Genomic DNA, 17,687 nt, shown 5'->3' on the forward strand with positions numbered 1-17,687 from the left:
ACATTAAGGTTCTTTAAAGCATTGCATATTCATTTTGTTTGTGTATGTGTGCTTTTTCATGAGTCACATTCCTTATGTCCTGGCATCAGCAGGGTCTGTGAGTTGCTGTCCTGTCCTTGTATATGTAAATCAGTTTTCATGCTAAAATGTAAATGACATCATACCTTCTGCTTCACATCTGTCTGCCCACCTTACTGCATTAATACTGAATCTTTATCTGGGTTTGGTTTTGTCACTTATCACTAGTTTTTTTTCTTTCATATTTCCGCTAACATTGAACACTGTATGGGGATCATTAACGTGATTTTTTTTATTACTACCACTAGATGTCACTTTTGTTTTTACAAAAGGGATGTTAAACAGGCCTTTCGTTTCATTCATTGCTTCATTAACATGGCGGATGAAAATGTTGTTCGTTGTGTTTTTTAAAACTAAGCACAGAATGACAAAACAAGCTTTATTAAAATACAGAATGTCCAGAGAGTATAAGCAAACGGGTCTGAAGTTGCACCTCAAAAACTATGACTGACAATGAAGTCACGAACATGTTAACTACCAAATGCAAGATCTAAGGGGAAGCACTTCAAAAGTGTCTTTTCTTCTTCTCTTTTTTATTAATTAACCATTGTAATCTGATGTTTACTTTTTTAGAAATATCTATATTTTTATCTGTATGCATGCATTGAACCGAATCGAGAAACAAATTGAATCGAAACATCTGAATCGATACCCAGACTCGTACATGTGGAAGACTCTTGTTTAATATAGAATGTATACTGTTTAATACATGAACGCTCACAAAGATGTCAGATTCAGAGATCATGTGAACCACTTTTGACCGACAGAATATAACATCATTTACGGGGTACAAGTTTTAATCCTTTTTGTAGTAAAAAGTTCAAGAACAATTAAATCCAAGTGAATAAAAATCACAAGTATTCATGCTGATCATAAGTCTGTCACCATGGTGATACCTGTGGTCCTATTCCTTTCTATTCTTATGTTCTTGTCCTCTGTCCTTCCTTCCTCCTGACCTTCTCTGAAAATTCTCCTCAGTACTGCTTTTTATTTTATTTTGCTTTTATATGTGCAACATAGATCAACCCCTGTAAGATTAAATGATCATTTATTTGTGCTATGCACCTGTTTAATATTGCTTTTGTGATTTATAAAGTTATAATAGACAGCAAGACAAAACCCTTAACCAAAGAATATAGTGCAGTATGTGCTTTTATCTTCAAACCATGAACATTAATCATGAGTTTTTCTAACAGCTTCTACTTGATGTTGTAACTTGATTTGCAAAAATGTTGTTGTTGGTCAGACACTGATGTTTGGAGATGTTCCGAGTCATCCTGGTGGCATTCAGGTTTGTGCTTTGTGCAGGAAGGTCAACAATTTCTTTATGGACCTCTCTCGTGCACAGGGGCATTGTGGGGGATTGTAGTGTAAATGTTTGTCTAAGGAGAATGTATGGCTTTTAGCTTGATTTTATGCACCTGTCAGTAATGCTTATTGCTGACATAACCAAAGGGAGTGTCCATATACTTTTGGATAACCGTTTAGTGTTGGAAGTACAGTATGTTGCAATTGAACATTTTTGTATTTACACAAGCACTCTCTCTCTTTGGTTTGTTTGTCCTTAGCATCTCCAGATGACCATCCAGGCCCTGCAGGACGAGCTCCGTATCCAGCGAGATCTGAACCAGCTGTTCCAGCAGGACTCCAGCATTCGCCCCGGCGAGCCCATTGGAGCCGAGCTGACAGAGGAGAACTTCCAGCGACTGCACGCCGAACACGAGCGGCAGGCCAAGGAGCTCTTCCTCCTGAGGAAGACTCTGGAGGAGATGGAGCTGCGCATCGACACGCAGAAGCAGACCCTCAACGCCCGAGACGAGTCCATCAAGAAGTTGTTGGAGATGCTGCAGAGCAAGGGGCTGTCGGCCAAGGCCAGCGAGGAAGACCACGAGCGCACCCGCAGGCTGGCAGACGCCGAGATGCACATCCACCATCTGGAGAGCCTGCTGGATCAGAGGGAGAAGGAAGTTGTTCTGCTCAGGGAGGTAAGACTTACTACAGAAACTTCAACATAATCCTGTCAAATCTGGAACAAAGTCTGGCAATCACTTCTTGTATCAAACAACAAATCTTTCTAGATGACCTTGCTCAATGGGTCGCTCTCAGAGTCTTAAAGATTTGAGTCTATTGTTTGAATGTCACCTATTTTATTATTATACTGACATTTAAACAACTAATGGGGATTACATGTTTTTTAATGAAATATTTATTGCTGACATTTTATGCACGAAGCAAACAGCTGCTGTGCGGATGATGCCGATAGCACATGGTCATTTATCCAGAGAGGATGCAGGAAGATGCTCTGCAATTAAACGTTTTACCTAAAACTCACAATTAGCGTGCCGATGGATATAGGGCTCGGCATTAGTCATTTCAAACTCAGACAGACAAGCGAGCTCACAGAGGAAGTGAGAGGGGGAAACCTGTCACAAACTGAAGCCATTGAACATCGGTTGCTATGGAGACGAGACTGAAAAGAACATTGATGAAAGGAGACACAGATGTTGCCGAGTGCAAGAACTGGTAATTTTTACATTTAATTCAGCTATTTGTCTTGAAGAGGGAAGATGCCTGAGGTTTATTCAGAGTTTGATCATATTTCCTCAGCTAAGATCTGTTATGTAATACCAAGTCAAGTGACTTTAATTATGCCAGCGGGGGAAGATGTGTTTCCCTGTGGAGAAGGTTGCGGCGACTGCCTGCATGGTCCCTCAACTTTCCAGATGTGTTTTTTATCATATGTATATTATGTAGAAACACAGGGTTTCCTAGTTCACTTGTATATGTTTATTAGGTGCTGGTGCCCTGGTAGTGCCATTGACATTTCAGTGACAGTTCAGCTTTTATTCAAAGTGATGTCTAGTTCTCAGAGGTCTCTGCCCTTTACAGGTGGTTCTGTGGCACTGTTTTCTGTCAGGCATCTTTACTGACAGCCGACAGAGACAGAACTGTGGCCATGCTGACACCTGGTGGCCAGTTTTGATCAGCAGTTTTAGAGTTTTTTCTGAACTTCAAATTAGTGTACTTTCCTGTCAGAATAAAAACAGAATAATGATGTTAAAACCAAGAAAGCACGTTTTTTGCACCTGAGGTTCCTCCAGCTGTAAATCAAAGAACAAGAAAGACCTTCTTGTATATATGTTAGATGACTTATTTATTTTTATTTTATTTCTGGTGATTTGATATTACCTTTTTTGCCAAGAGTTGCTCATTTATAAGAAGGTACAATGTTATCAAGTATTTCAGTTTTTCCGGCTAGCTTTGAATCCGGCAACCCTGGGATCTTCCCACTATACTTATGTAAACGTCGCCGCTACTACACTGTTGAAAGCACTCTGAGGCAATTACAACATTAAAAGAGGAAAAAAGGCACATGCTTAAGTGTGGAGTGATCATCTGTTGGTTCAACTATGTGTGATGCATTGCTTAGAACGGGCGCTACGATCAGTCAAAGATCATGGAAGACACGGTAAATAAACACCACATACACAATGAGATGCATGACAGAGAAAATGGAAAATGTTAAGTTTTCATTAGAAATTTCATGAGATCGCATAGCTGGGAAAGTTAAGGAAGTGCGCGTACATGTTAACTTCTGATCTGCTAACATATAATTTAAAGCCATTTGGAAAATGAATGATGTTTTTACTGAAGTAACTATAGTTGCTGAAATAAAAACAATATAATCCTGCCCAACACAACAGAAATGTAATGGATTTAATGGTTATAATGGGAATTGTATTGAACGGATACATACTTGTTGTCTACTTGTATGTGATGGATTCTATTGGCGGGATGGTAAATCGTATTGGAAGAAAATCCAAAACACACCACAAAGAGGAATTTTATAGACAAATCTCATTCTAATTCACACATTAACTTTTTTTTTTATTTCAGCAGGGATGGTATTTGCAGTTAAATCAACCAATTTTCTCTATAAAGTAACCATACTCCGAATAAGCTATTTTTAGTCGAACCAAAGTAACTAAACATGCCGTAGTTTCAGTATAGTAGCTATAGTTTATGTTTGTAGTTAAACTATGGTAATACAAATGGCACTAAATCCAACAAACACATATTATATTATATTCAGTAAAGTGTAGAAGCCAACTTCTTACTGGTGAATTGCTGCTAAAACTGGTAAAGCAGAAAAAAACACTGCTCATAAATACATATAGGCCTAGGGGAATAATGAGGCTAAATGATCATACAGGATTATATCTAAACTAAACATATATGTGCTGAACATCTCCTTAAAGGAGTTGTTCACTGCAAAATCTGTCCCCTTTGACTTCCATAGTAGACTAAAAAAAAACTATGGAAAGCCAATGGGGAAAATTTTGAAGTGAACTCCTTTAATACCACTGATACTGTGAGATACTCTGTATATTCAGCTGGTTGCTTCAGTGGCATACGGTATATGACAATATATCTATACACTACTGAAATAAAGGAAATTTACTTTTAATACTTGGGTACTTTAAAAGCATGTACTTTCTTTACATTTACTTAAGAATCTGTCTTTAAATGTAGTGGAGGAATATTTGAGCAGTAGTATCTGTACTTTCACTCAAGTGAGGAAGTTGTGTACTGCGTCCACCTTGTGTTTGTCGGGATTCATTTTTTTTTTGTTGGTTGCCCGATACAGTTACCTCATTCATAAAGGACTCATCCAGGGATTAACACCCCACCCTATAAAAAACTCACTCATTTCACTTTATTAATTTATAAGTATCAGTGTTAGAGATAAACACAATGTGGGACGGTGTGGATCCACCTAAACTGATGGCTGGATTTGTGTGGGGTCATTATATTCCTACGGTTTCATCTCCTGACCCACGCCTCATGTTTTCTCATTAGGATCTCCACAGACGATATGAGAGCGCACCGGACTCTGCCAAAACCAAGGCACTGCAGACGGTCATCGAGATGAAGGTAGGGTTATCTGTGTATTTCATGTGTGGAGAACTAAAGTTCACAATAGTTTTTTGGCCCCTTGAGAGCACACAGAATGCTCTCAGGTCAAAGATGTTTTCTTCTCTTGTCAAGTGTGTTAAACATCACATCTGATCTTTTAAGGACTCGAGGATAAGCTCTTTGGAGCGCAGCCTGAGAGACTTGGAGGACGAGATACAGATGCTGAAGTCAAACGGAGCTCTCAGTACGGAGGAGAGGGAGGAGGAGATGAAACAGATGGAGGTCTATCGCAGTCACTCCAAGTTCATGAAGAATAAGGTAGAATGGGTTTTGTTATGGTGCTTTTTTAAACTCTTTTTTTTTATATTCTTTTATTTGAGGATAGATGTGTTTTTTATGGATGTTAGTTGCTGATGTTGAATATAAAAAAGTTTTGTGGTGTTTATATTTACGATAATGTTGTGATATTGTTTGCATTACAGAAAACCTTGAATAAATATGCATGGAAAGGCTTAATTTTTTAATTGTTGTAACAAACTCAGCTTTTATTTAATTTTGTAGTTTTGGTGAGTTGTTTTCTATCACATTTTGTATTTTATAAACTACTAATTCCTTAAAATGAACTTTAAAACAGCAGAAAATTAATCATTTGATAAAATATGATATATTTTTTACTTTCTTTTAATATTAATTCGATTTAATGTAGGTTTTCCAAACAATACTATTTGACTAATTGTCTGCAAAAAAGTTTTTGTTTCCATAATAAATATGAGTGTACTGTGTATAATAATTATTTATAAATAAATACAAACACACATTTGGCTCTGTATAATAAAAAATTATATTTATTTTTATTATACACCCATGTGTGTGTATTTATAAATAAAATATATTTATATATAACATGTTTATATTTATAATATACATTATATATAAATCTGAAAATATACATCTGCATGTAAATATTTCTTAAATAGAAACATAAACTCACGTATTATTAAACTGAAATATTTATTTTGGATTGGTTTTTAAATTAGGGATGTCTAACGATGGTTTATGTATTTTAGTTTAATATTATTTATCTGAATATTCATTAACCCTTGCAACTTATTTTCTAACAATAACCGCATGCCCTGACTGATTGGTTGCATAATTTCAATGACCAGTTGTCCATTCATCGTGTGAGGCTGCTGATTGGTGGTCGTTGCAAGTAACAGCGCACTCTCCTGACAGGTAGAGCAACTGAAGGATGAACTGGCGCAGAGCGAAGCGCAGGGCGATGAGCTGAAAAAGCGTGCGGCCGAGCTGCAGCAGGAGGTCTTTGCCGTAAGACGACCCAGAGAACCGGCTTAGCTCTGCTTCCCTCACCAGAGAGAGCGATTCCCCCGCCTCATTTGGCTCTGATATATGCGATGCCCAGAAAAGCCCATTTATCAAATCTGCATAATCCTTTATTCAAAACAATCTGTTCTGAAGTTTTAAAATCATAGCCGATAACGTTCTCACATGGGAGGAATGTGAACACAACGCCAAAGTCGCAAATACAGCTCCGTTTTGCCTGCGGGGGCAGTGAAGGGAGCGTATCAGAGATATATATTCGTTTTAGAGTCTCCTTATCAATGGCCCATTTGATTCACAATGGCAGCATCAGTAGGCGGTGTGGCAGTACATGAAGTCACAGCGTTTTTCTGTCTCTGCCTCTCCCTCTGATCAGGAAAGCAGAGTCGCCTGGTACTGTGCCCGAAGATCTGACGCCACTAGAGTCCCCACAATGCTTTTCACCATCCTCTCTCTCTCTCAACCCCTTCCCTTCCTCTCTTTTGTATTTGTAGCGCCGGTTGGAGTAGAGCTCAGTGCACTAATGCCCACAAGCCTCCAGTCTCTCTCTTTCCCTCTCTTCTCATCTTTGTCTTGTGCGTGACGCGTGCACGTGATTTTTCCACTAGGGTGATTGCCATCCGGTAGAGTTACTGCTTTAGGCTCTGCTAATCTGCTACGGCTGCCCCAGTGCATGCTGGGAATGTGTCTTGAATGAGTTTTGTTTGTTACATTTCTGGGATGATAACATCTGTATTGAATGTTTTTGTGTGATAGGATCTTATGTGTGATTGTGTATGAAAAAGCAATTTATAGTGTTACAGCGCAGCATTGATCACATCTCTGCCCTCTTTTTTGAGCTGAATACAAATCATTTCCATACTTACAGGAGTTTGTGGAAACTAAAATAACCTGGTAATATTTAGACTGTTTGACGTATCTAATTCAGAGGGTTTGTGAGCCTATTGAATTTGTATGCTATGCATCCAGTATGAGAATTCAGATGCAGATCAAATGTTCTTTTTCGGACTTACGTTAGTCGTGTCTGTTAAAGCCACTAGTTTTGAGATTAAAAAGATGGTTTAAGAGGTTTCTGGAAAGGTTTCTCTCCACATTTTCAGAGCTGACCAACTGTTTGTCTCGTTCAGATTGACCAGGTGAAGCAGGATCTCTCCAGGAAGGAAACTGAGCTCTTGGGTCTACAGACAAAACTGGAGACGCTCAACAATCAGTTTTCTGACAGCAAACAGCACATCGATGTTCTCAAAGAGTCTCTTACCGCTAAAGAACAGCGGGCCGCCATCCTGCAGACTGAGGTAAGAATTGGCACGTATGAATTATAGGGCATCGCAGGGGGAGGTCATGTTGGACGTATCGTGCTATGGCATCAATTCCGGGCAGAAATTTCTGTATACCTCCATTGCTTCTTTCTTTGTTTTATCAAAATATTGTACATACCTTTACTTGAAAATATATAAATTATCATAAATTATGGTAGTTGAGAATGTGGATTTGTATACATTATAAATATAAATTGACATACATTAGTGTTATAATGCAGTTACGCCCATAATAAGTTGATGGATTAGTTTTAGTTTCAACATTTTTTCAGCTTTGCATATTATTTAAGACAATACCAAAGAACTAAACTGTACAACTATACTGTTTCCTATGGTGTGAAAGAGCGAAATTTGGGGAAAAAAATCTTAATAATATGATTTTTATATTATTCATATTTATATTTATATAATAGCATAATTTGTTGCTGTCACACTAGAACACATGTATTGTATATTTGACAACTGGCCCAAATATATATTCTATGAATGTTTATTTCATGAACACTAGGGGTCAATATTGTATTACATATCCCATTAAGCAGTTTGAGAAGTTGCAGTTGTATGAATGGCTTCTTTGTGTGTGCTCTCAATCCTGTATTTAGTCTATCATCACACTTTTTATCATAATCCCGTGTTACCAGTGCCAGCATGTGATTCATGCAGTTTAGCCTACGGCTAATGTGCCCCGACTGCCAAGTATATGTGTGTGTTTTAGAACATTGTTGTGAATAATAGCTTTTTAATGCACGTTAAGCGTCGTTTCATGCATTCGTATGATTTCTGTGGCTTATTTGTATGAACTGCGTTGAAATGCTTCCATTTCAGGTCGATGCACTGCGGTTACGCCTAGAAGAGAAGGACGCCATGCTTAACAAAAAGAGCAAACAGATTCAAGAAATGTCTGAGGAGAAGGGCACGCTCGGCGGGGAAATCCACGACCTCAAAGACATGCTCGACGTCAAGGAACGCAAGGTCAACGTGTTGCAGAAAAAGGTAAACGCTGCAGCGCTTGACCACTCACATGTCCATCGCGTCCCTTTACACTTCCACCTTTTGAACGTAGATGGCACTGTTGGGCAATGTTTGAAGAAGTCTGGCGAAAAGCTCCAAACCAGCCTCACCAAATATCCCTCTGTGTAAATTTATGATTTCTAAAAGTAGGGAAAAGTTGTGTTTGTGATGGCGATGGAGTCTGCTGTTCTCAGAAATGACACAGGCGAGCTGTTAACCTCAGCTAAAAGCGGCCCCTGCCCTTCCAAAATGTATAAGTACATCCTGCGTCTTTCGTATTGATGCAACATCTGTTTGTTTCTACCTCTAATACTCGCTGGATATACAGGAAGCTGTAACTTTTTGCTCTTACTGCTGGGAATATTCCAGATATTTTGTTAATTTTACAGAAGGCAAACCTTGACATAAATGACCTCACAGACAATACGGCTGATTTGTTTTTGAGGACACACAGGAAACATTAAATGCGTTTCCATGGTGACACATGAGGCTCTCAGCATCCTCCGGCCGGTCCTCCCACCAGGCCGTGCTCTGACGGTTACATCCGACTATCAGTTTCAGTTTCTCTTTGCTGAGATCACAGGCTGTGCAAACAACCCCCCTCCGCCGACTCATTAATCTTGCCATAGGGTTAGTCTGACTGCATTAACCCCACCATGAGCTAATCTTTATTGGGGAACAGGAAGTTGTGCTTCTCGCTAATGGAGATTCTGTGGATAATGTTGCAAATCATGCTCCTTAGATCATCGTGACTTGTGTCATATGTTATTTTATGACGGAACTGCTTTGGTTTCACAAACAAGCGCATAGATCATTTGTTATAAAGTAGAAGTGAAGTATGTTTGGTTTAATCGCAAATAGATGTGGCGCTTTGGATGGACTGTTTATTAGGGAGAGAGATCTAGCTAAAAAGGCACATGCTGTGTGCAAGAGTGTTGAATTAGACTTGCAGGCAAAAATGCCTGTATAATCCAATAGTTAATTCGGCCATTTTGATTACATTTTGGTTAAAGATGATCAAAAAACAAGCACAATTTCTGTTTTAAATAACATGGACATGTTAATCAGTTATAAAATAATTATGAATATAATCTGAAGTGGAAATGAGAAAACTGCGTCTAGCGCATTTCACAGAAGAACATTTACAAAGAAAGAAATACAAATTTAACTGAATATCTCACGTAAAATCTGCCGAGTTGAAGCTGAAGTTGCATTATATTTGTTGCTTTATTTACTCCAGTTGCTTTCATTGTTTACCGCATTTGTAAGTGACTTTGGATAAAAGCGTCTGCTAAATGACTAAATGTAAATGTTGTTTTTGGAAATCTGGGGTGTATTTTATTGGAATGTCACGCTTTTGTTTTCCCATGCACAAGATATTATTACTATTATTATTATTATTATTATTATTTCTTGTTTTTATTTTTACTTCTGTCATTTTCTCTCTTTCTTCATGGTTGTTTCCTTTTGGTTTTTAATTTCTCTCTCCGTCTCCGTCGCTTTGCTTTGCTTCACAGTCAGATTCTAAAAGCCTCCCCGAGTCATCGGGGACATGATGAAGTTTTCTTGAAGCTGAGCGAGCTCCCAAGCCACAGAAAAAGAAACATTTAGTTTCCATTAGAGTGCCTGAGCCACTCTGTATTGCCCCAGAGCTGTTCCTAATGGCCATAACACATTGAGACAGTACTATGAATGCATGCATGGGGCTTCTCAACGGGACCTCTCTGAATACGCCATTCATCGCGCGGGTCATACATGACAAAACGATAGACTGTACAAAGGAAGCAGAATAACTTTCAGAGAGGGGAGAAAAGCATACCTGTGCTCTGTAAAAAAACAATAACTTAAAGAGGAACATTTTTTAAATTGTGTATTGGAAGAGGAGCTTGAAATGTTATATAGACACCCACTGACTTCTCTGTCAACCCTCGCATGAAAAATGTCTGCGTGGTTTTGTGTCCATATAATGGCAGTCAATGACGGCCAATGTTGATATTGTTCAAAATATCTTCTTTTGTGTTATGCAAAAGGAAATTTCACATGTGTGGAATAACACGAAGCTGAGTAAATACTTAAGGAATGTATTTTTAGATATGTCATTCCTTTTATGATTTTGACCTTTGGAAAATTGTATTTTATAATCAGACTTGGAAAAGCATCAAATGCTATCTAAGTGTAGAATAAGGCAACATTTCAACATATTCAACATTTCACTGATATACATATTTGAAGTAGCACATTTACTTCTATTCAAATTCATTTTCCTAACCTCTGCGTGTCTGTGTATAAAAGTGAGGATGGAACCGATACACACTTGTCTTGTGAAGTATGCAAACATTCTCAGTGGAGGCTTGCTTTTACACTAACTTCTTCCCCTCGGTCCCATTTAATGTTTGAACATCATTTTTCTCCCTCGTCGTGCTTTTTAGCTTTGTGATTGTTTTCCCAGTGTCTCTGGGTCGAGAGCAGAGCTGTTTGGCTCCTCATTGGCACCGCTTTGCACGCAGCAGCCAGGCGATCTGTTCCCTCTTCATCCTTTTGTTTATGCTCGTTGTTTTGTGTTGAACCGAACACTTACCCTTTAACAGTCTGGAAAATGGCACTAATTCGATTTTCGACGGTCAGATAAGGTGGCAGACAGATACGCTGTGGAAGAGGCCGAGCTAAATATTGAAAACAGCGGTTTGGAAACAAATTCTTTCGCGGGTTCACCGAAGGACAGGCTGCAGAAAATAACATTTGTTAATTCGAGAGGGGGTGGAATTCAGCGGGACTCACTCGAGTATGTAAACTGAAGTGGAACGTCTTGACGTTATGCAGCTCTATTTGGCATGATGGGGGCCGTCAGAGACGGTTTGTCTTACTGATGAAAGCCGGTTGAAAGAAAAGCTTCCCGCTTGCTACACCTTTTAAAGGCCGAACACAGAACGTGTGCAGCGATAGGTATGGCCTTCTGGCATGAAGTCATTTAACAGAACTGAAAGTCATGAGACTTTGTTATTTGACTTTGAATTTGTTATTAAGAATGTGCAACTTGGTTAAAAAACAATTCTGAAACAAAAATGCATTACTGAAATTACTGAATTACTTCTGACTTACCAAGGAGAAAAATCATTACTATTGAGCCATGTGTATGTGTGCGTCTGTGTGCTTTTTCCCCCTTCTTTTCACCAGCTACGGGGTGAGGAGGGCTAACAGGCTTAGCACCAGAAGGAAAGCCTCTTAAACAGAGCGTGTCGGGTCTGAGTTGTGATCTTCTCCCAGAAAGAGCCTCTTACATTGTTTGTTACCGTACTTCAGTAGAGAGAGAGAGAGAGAGAGAGAACTGTGCTTTGTTAAGAGGGCCCATGCTAATAAGTGCCTTGTGTTGAAATAATGATAAACCCCACATCAAAAGGGCGAGAGAGCCTTAAGCTCCTAACGGCCTAAGAGAGAGAGAGAGAAAGATAGTCTTTAATTTTGACTTAATTGGGGAAAGGGAAGTTCAACAGAAGTTTTAAATTAATTGCCATTTCCTCTCGTTTTCTCTCTTTCTCATTCAGTATGTGTTTTGTTATTTTTATTTTTTATTTTAATATCAAAATATTTGGTGATTTTGTTAAATGAGCTTTTGTCTAATATTTATTAAATCATGCAATCATACAAGCACAATATCATAGTGCTATTTTTGTCCAGAAAACTACGAGTTGATTTAACAGTTAATTAAAAAAGAAATTAATTTAATGATATATTATATAGTCGACATTGTCTGTTTTCCTAAATTTACAACGAAAAATATTATAATATAAGAAATTATAAAGACTCGCACACGGCGCGGATTCGTTTCTAAATGAATACGTTTCTTGAACGAATCAATTGGGTGAATCAATGAATCAGTGGCTCATTCATGAAGTCATTTACTTCATTCATGAAAGAATTTAGGGAATCTAATGAATTAATAGAATTTACAAGCAACAACTTGGAAGTTTTTAAACAGTATTGTAAGAAAAAAGTTAAATAATAACTATACAAATAAATTGGTGATTTTTGCCCCCCCAAAAAATCTGCTTATTTACATTGACTTACCCTTATGTCGTTTCAAACTTGAATTACAATTTCTTTGGGGAAAAAGGAAGAATGATAGCAACCAAACTGTTTTAGTCTTTAATTATAATAACTCCGATTTGAAAAAAACTCAACTATGGCACATTTAACTTCTGAAGATCTGAAGCTACTTTCTGTATTATCTTAATCAAGTTTAAAACGATATTTTGGCCCCATGTGTGATTAATGCGATTAATCCGATTAATTAATCGCAACATCATCTAATTAATTAGATTAAAAGTTGTATTCGCTACACAGCCCAAATAATATAATATAATTTAATCAGAGCAGTAGCCCAGTGGTTAGCGCTTCAGACACATACAGTATACATATACCCGGGTCATGTCCCAATTCCACACCCTGTCTCTTACCCTTTTGTTCCTGTCTGCCTCCACTGTCCTACAGATAAAAGTAAAAAGCACCAAAAAAATATATTTGTATAATATATTTTTTCCCTGTAAAATCTGTATGAGACGTCGTCTCTCCCAACGCCCCACTCTGTGGGTTTGACATGTTGTTTTGTTCGGGTTGCACATTGCCTAAAATTCTGATGCAACCTGCTGTAAATGCTGAAAGTCTTTGCACTCTGTGTGTGTGTGTGTGTGTTATTGTGTGTCGTATGTCTAAAAGCTCATACTGCACTGACAAGCGGCACATCACTAAGTGAAACAAAACACTCTTTAATAATTCAGACAGCCCTCTCTCTCTCTCTCTCTCTCTCTCTCTGCCTCTCTCGCACAGACACCCTCAAATCCCTCCGTGCATTTGGATCTCTGATGGGTCGCTGGTCTTTTTCTTCTCTTTTGTCCTTTATCCGCTCACAAATACACAGATCGGCGCATGAAACCAGAAGCAGGGGTTGGCGGGAGTGTGTGTCCCTCTGTATACGGCTCTCCCCCTCGCTCCATTTTAGTTAGCAGGTCATCCAATTCCACATTAACCCCGCTCCCAGATTTCCAGCATGGAATCTGTCTCTGTAATAGTCTTCTATTTGAACGTAATCATCATTTGGCTTGACATGGATCCGCCTAATCTAGATGGGATATATCCACCTTCCCCGCGCGAGGATGATGAAGGAATTTTTCCTCCATTAGCCTGACGCGAAACGGCAGTTTTTCATCAATGCTCTGATTGTTTTCCAAAATATAATTGCAGTTATCATATGACTCTGCACATGCATAATATAAACGCTATGAAATATTCATGAGCGCGCGGGCCGAAGCTGTATAGGGTAACCGGAGACACTGGGGGAGGCTGGGTAATGGAACAGAGGAGCGTAATCAGGTTGCGTTACACAACCGGGTTTCATAGGCAACCGCGGAGGATATCAAAAGAAAAGAGGCTTCTGCTGAATGTCAAGTGTGTTTGTGTATGTGTGTATGTGTGCGCGTTGGAGGAAATGAGACAGGTGAAAGGGAAGTTTGCAGACAGGTGGGGCTGTCAGGTAAGCTGTCAGGTGTGTGTTTGATTAATGAGGGGCTGGAAATGTTTTAAGCATGCATGTCGGACACACACACATTACTCCAACTGTTTTTCAGCTTATAAAGTCTGAGCACCATTAAAGAAACAGTTCACCAAAAATGAATATAGTGTTATTATCCACAGTACTATCATCTTGCATCAGAAGACTCTGAATATGAGGGTGGAGTAAAGAGATTTTAACCAACAGCTTCTGTCTAATTTTATCTTGATATTTGTGACTTATTAGTGTTCAGTGGATCATTCATGTTAAATAGATCCAATCCATGTTCAACACTGCTACATGCCAACAATATGTAAGAGGGGAATACAAAATACAAACAAGACAACATGACATTTATTTTTTTATGTTTCCTGTATTAATTCATGTATTATAAATTCTAGCTTTGTAAAAAACCGGCAACCGATACATCTTTGCATCTCTGTTTTGGAGCTTGGCTACCACTGATCACCATCCACTTTCATTGCCTGAAGAACATCTTCTGTAATGTTCCATGAAAAATGATTTATTCACTGTCCCGCTTCAGCTGAGAGGTTACAAATAAATCAGTAGAAGGAATGTGATGCCACTGGGATAGCTTCCATTTGTTCTTCCTCTAAACCTTTCCCACAATTCCTTCACAAATCGTCACCAATCAGCACAACACCTTATTAACTAAACAGCTGTTTTTTTCCTCCGCTCAACTTTTCACTTAAAGCACAGTCACGACTAGCTCCGACCAAACCAGACATCTGTCCAAACATGTCTGAAATTATTTAAAACAACAAACCTTGCCGTTGTTTTATTATTCCACTTTTGTTTAAGAAAAATGTGCTATTGGATTTCTTCTCACTATTCTCCTTGCCTACATTTTTTGTCCTTGTAAATGCTTTTGCCAAAAACGTTCACCCTTTTAATTGAATTCATGAGTGACTTTATCTCTTTTAGTTCTTGGGTTCAGAACGATTATGATGGTGTCACAGTTTTTACTTGCACCTTTATTGTGAAAATAAAAAGAAAGGGAAAAAAGTTAAGCAAATTGTGAACGATGGATGTCTTTTTGTTCATTTTGTTGTTTTATGTAACACATATATTGTAGCATTAAAATATGGCCATGAGTTCAGTTCTCAGGATTTTGAGGTCCATATGGACATTTAAACCCTCTATATTCAACTTAGTTCATAACTTTTATCAAGACATAAACGCAAAGCATTATGTCTTATAACAGATAATTACATGTTTCTTTTTTGTCTTGCAGAACTATTACTGCATATATTTTGAGTTGTTCTATATAAATTGTGATTTCATCATGTTTTAGTGACAATTTTACCATAGGTCTATTTGGTTGGCTGTGATGCTGTAGCCATAGCAACAAAACTGATGTTGGCAGCATCTTATCGATCATTTGGAAAATGTGCTAAAATGGGCAAATGCTTTAATAAAATCATTAAAACACTCAAAGAACTTTTGAGTTAATGTATCATGCTAGGAGACCATTCGAAGCAGGCCAGCTGATAAAATACGTCTGGCCCGCAAGCCTCTCTATCAGCGGCAGAAGAAACAAAAACGGCAACTATTTATCAAACCCGTCAGCGTTTAATTGAATGTGAAGCGGTGGACAGGAACAGTCAGTCTTTTCATTGAGCTGTCTGGACATGATGAATGGAGCGAAACATGGAAATGCCCATCTCTTCCGTGTCATTCATCAGCCGCGCGCCAGTCGCGTACAAAGATAAGGAAAGTTTATGACGAGAATTAGTTCTGAATATGGTTCTAATGAGGTCATCATTTATTTTTGCCTGAACAGCGAAAAAAATGTATGTTTTATAACCGATCCCAGCCCTTCCCCCCGTTCCAAATGTTTCATACGGAAGTGGTCGCTTTGGAAGTGAAAAATGGCTGAAGTGTGAGCAAATGTTTGTTGTGTTTTAATAGACATGTCTTCATCTGGATCTGTTCGATCTCTCTCCATGCAGATTGAAAACCTGCAGGAACAGCTGAAGGATAAAGAGAAGCAGATGAACAGTTTGAAGGAGCGTGTCAAATCCCTGCAGGCTGACACTTCAAACACTGATACGGCTCTCACTACGCTGGAGGAGGCCTTGGCTGAGAAGGTGTGGACACACACACAAAAACACACACTATTAAAATGAAGAAACTTCATTATTGAGAACCTCATATAGACCTGATAGTTTTCATTGTAAGAGTGCACTTTATAATTTACCTCCATACTTCAATGGAAATTATTCGATTTGATTTATGAGCCATTCAGGCTGCGAGTAAAACTTCAGATATCTACTGAAGATATCTGAAGTCATCCCTTTAAGTTCACTCATTTCAGGGTTGCATCATCTTGACGGAGATGCTGGGAGGGTTTTTATTTAATGCATTTTATAGATGTCTTATGCAGTGCGTTCAGGTAAAGCACATCGTTCAGAGACATGAGTTCACAGGTGACGTGTAGATCAGAGTTGCAGAACATGAGAAACGTTGAGCGTGTGTGTGTTCGTGACAGTTGTGAAGATTGCTCTGTCATACACCCTTATGTTAGGATTCAGTCATTCTCACACTACGCTTGACCTCCCAGCGAGAGTACAGATCTGTGGGTCAATCCCTGTCACTTCTCATCAACTCTACCTCAGCAACATTACGTGTGTGTATCAAGCCACAAGCGTTTTATATTGTGTGTGTGTGTCTTCGACAGTTTAACTTAACTTGCAGTATCTTTTAGACTTAAATCAACTTTAATGCATAACTTTTGCAAAGTCTTAAAATGAAATGGTGTCATAATCATGTTGTTTGACTCTTCTATGGTGCACAAAAGAAAATCATTTGAGTATTGACTTAGTGGTTTTATATGCAAACAATGTAGGAATCAATAGGGATCAGTGTTGTTTGGTTACCAACTTTTGTGATTACATTAGAAAGTAAGTCATACATGTTTAAAATGAAATGAGGGTGAATTAATGATGAAATAGGTAAACTCTCACTTTTTTAATACCATTTTATAAAGCAACATATTGATGTACACTACATGCGGTTAGCATAAATTCTGCAACCCATCCAAAGCGCCGCTTTTTTCAGAACCAACATCCTGCAGCTGCCCCACACCCACCCCTGAACTCAATCTCATGAATATAAATGAGTCGGCCCCAGCGGTTATTAGCATTGTCTTATGTGTCTGCAATTTAGCGGTGATCTGCCGTTCGGCTTTCCCCATCTCTCACATACCCTCACGCCCTGAGGTTTGGGCGTCCTTTTCTCCCCGGCCTCAGCAGCGTGGCGGCCAGCCGAGGGATGAAAATTTACTTTGTCAGCCGTTTGCGTCTCGGAGCTCTGGCTCTCCATCGATGCGTGTTGCTGGATGCACATACTCATGCATACATGCTCGCATCCAAATTTCGATGCTACGTTCTCTCAGGCTGACGTTTGTCGACCGCTTCTGTCCTTTGCTACCTAGACGGCCTCGATTTTCCATTTCA

At 38.8% G+C, this 17,687-nt stretch overlaps 1 protein-coding gene across 2 annotated transcripts in view; it reads left to right on the forward strand.

Annotated features, from left to right (window-relative positions):
* The window catches only part of erc1b (ELKS/RAB6-interacting/CAST family member 1b), a 143,303-nt gene that overhangs the window by 14,327 nt on the left and 111,289 nt on the right, over nucleotides 1–17,687 (forward strand). The window contains exons 3-9 of one of the 2 annotated variants that reach the window (XM_079455268.1): nucleotides 1,647–2,063; nucleotides 4,939–5,013; nucleotides 5,158–5,313; nucleotides 6,229–6,321; nucleotides 7,461–7,628; nucleotides 8,478–8,645; nucleotides 16,182–16,319. In XM_079455268.1, the coding sequence (XP_079311394.1) occupies nucleotides 1,647–2,063; nucleotides 4,939–5,013; nucleotides 5,158–5,313; nucleotides 6,229–6,321; nucleotides 7,461–7,628; nucleotides 8,478–8,645; nucleotides 16,182–16,319 (1,215 nt within the window). The remainder of the gene's footprint in view (nucleotides 1–1,646; nucleotides 2,064–4,938; nucleotides 5,014–5,157; nucleotides 5,314–6,228; nucleotides 6,322–7,460; nucleotides 7,629–8,477; nucleotides 8,646–16,181; nucleotides 16,320–17,687) is intronic. The other variant, XM_079455267.1, reaches the window with a different exon arrangement.

The sequence above is a fragment of the Barbatula barbatula genome (assembly GCF_947034865.1).
Source record: "Barbatula barbatula genome assembly, chromosome: 4".
In the NCBI taxonomy this organism is placed as follows: Eukaryota; Metazoa; Chordata; class Actinopteri; order Cypriniformes; family Nemacheilidae; genus Barbatula; species Barbatula barbatula.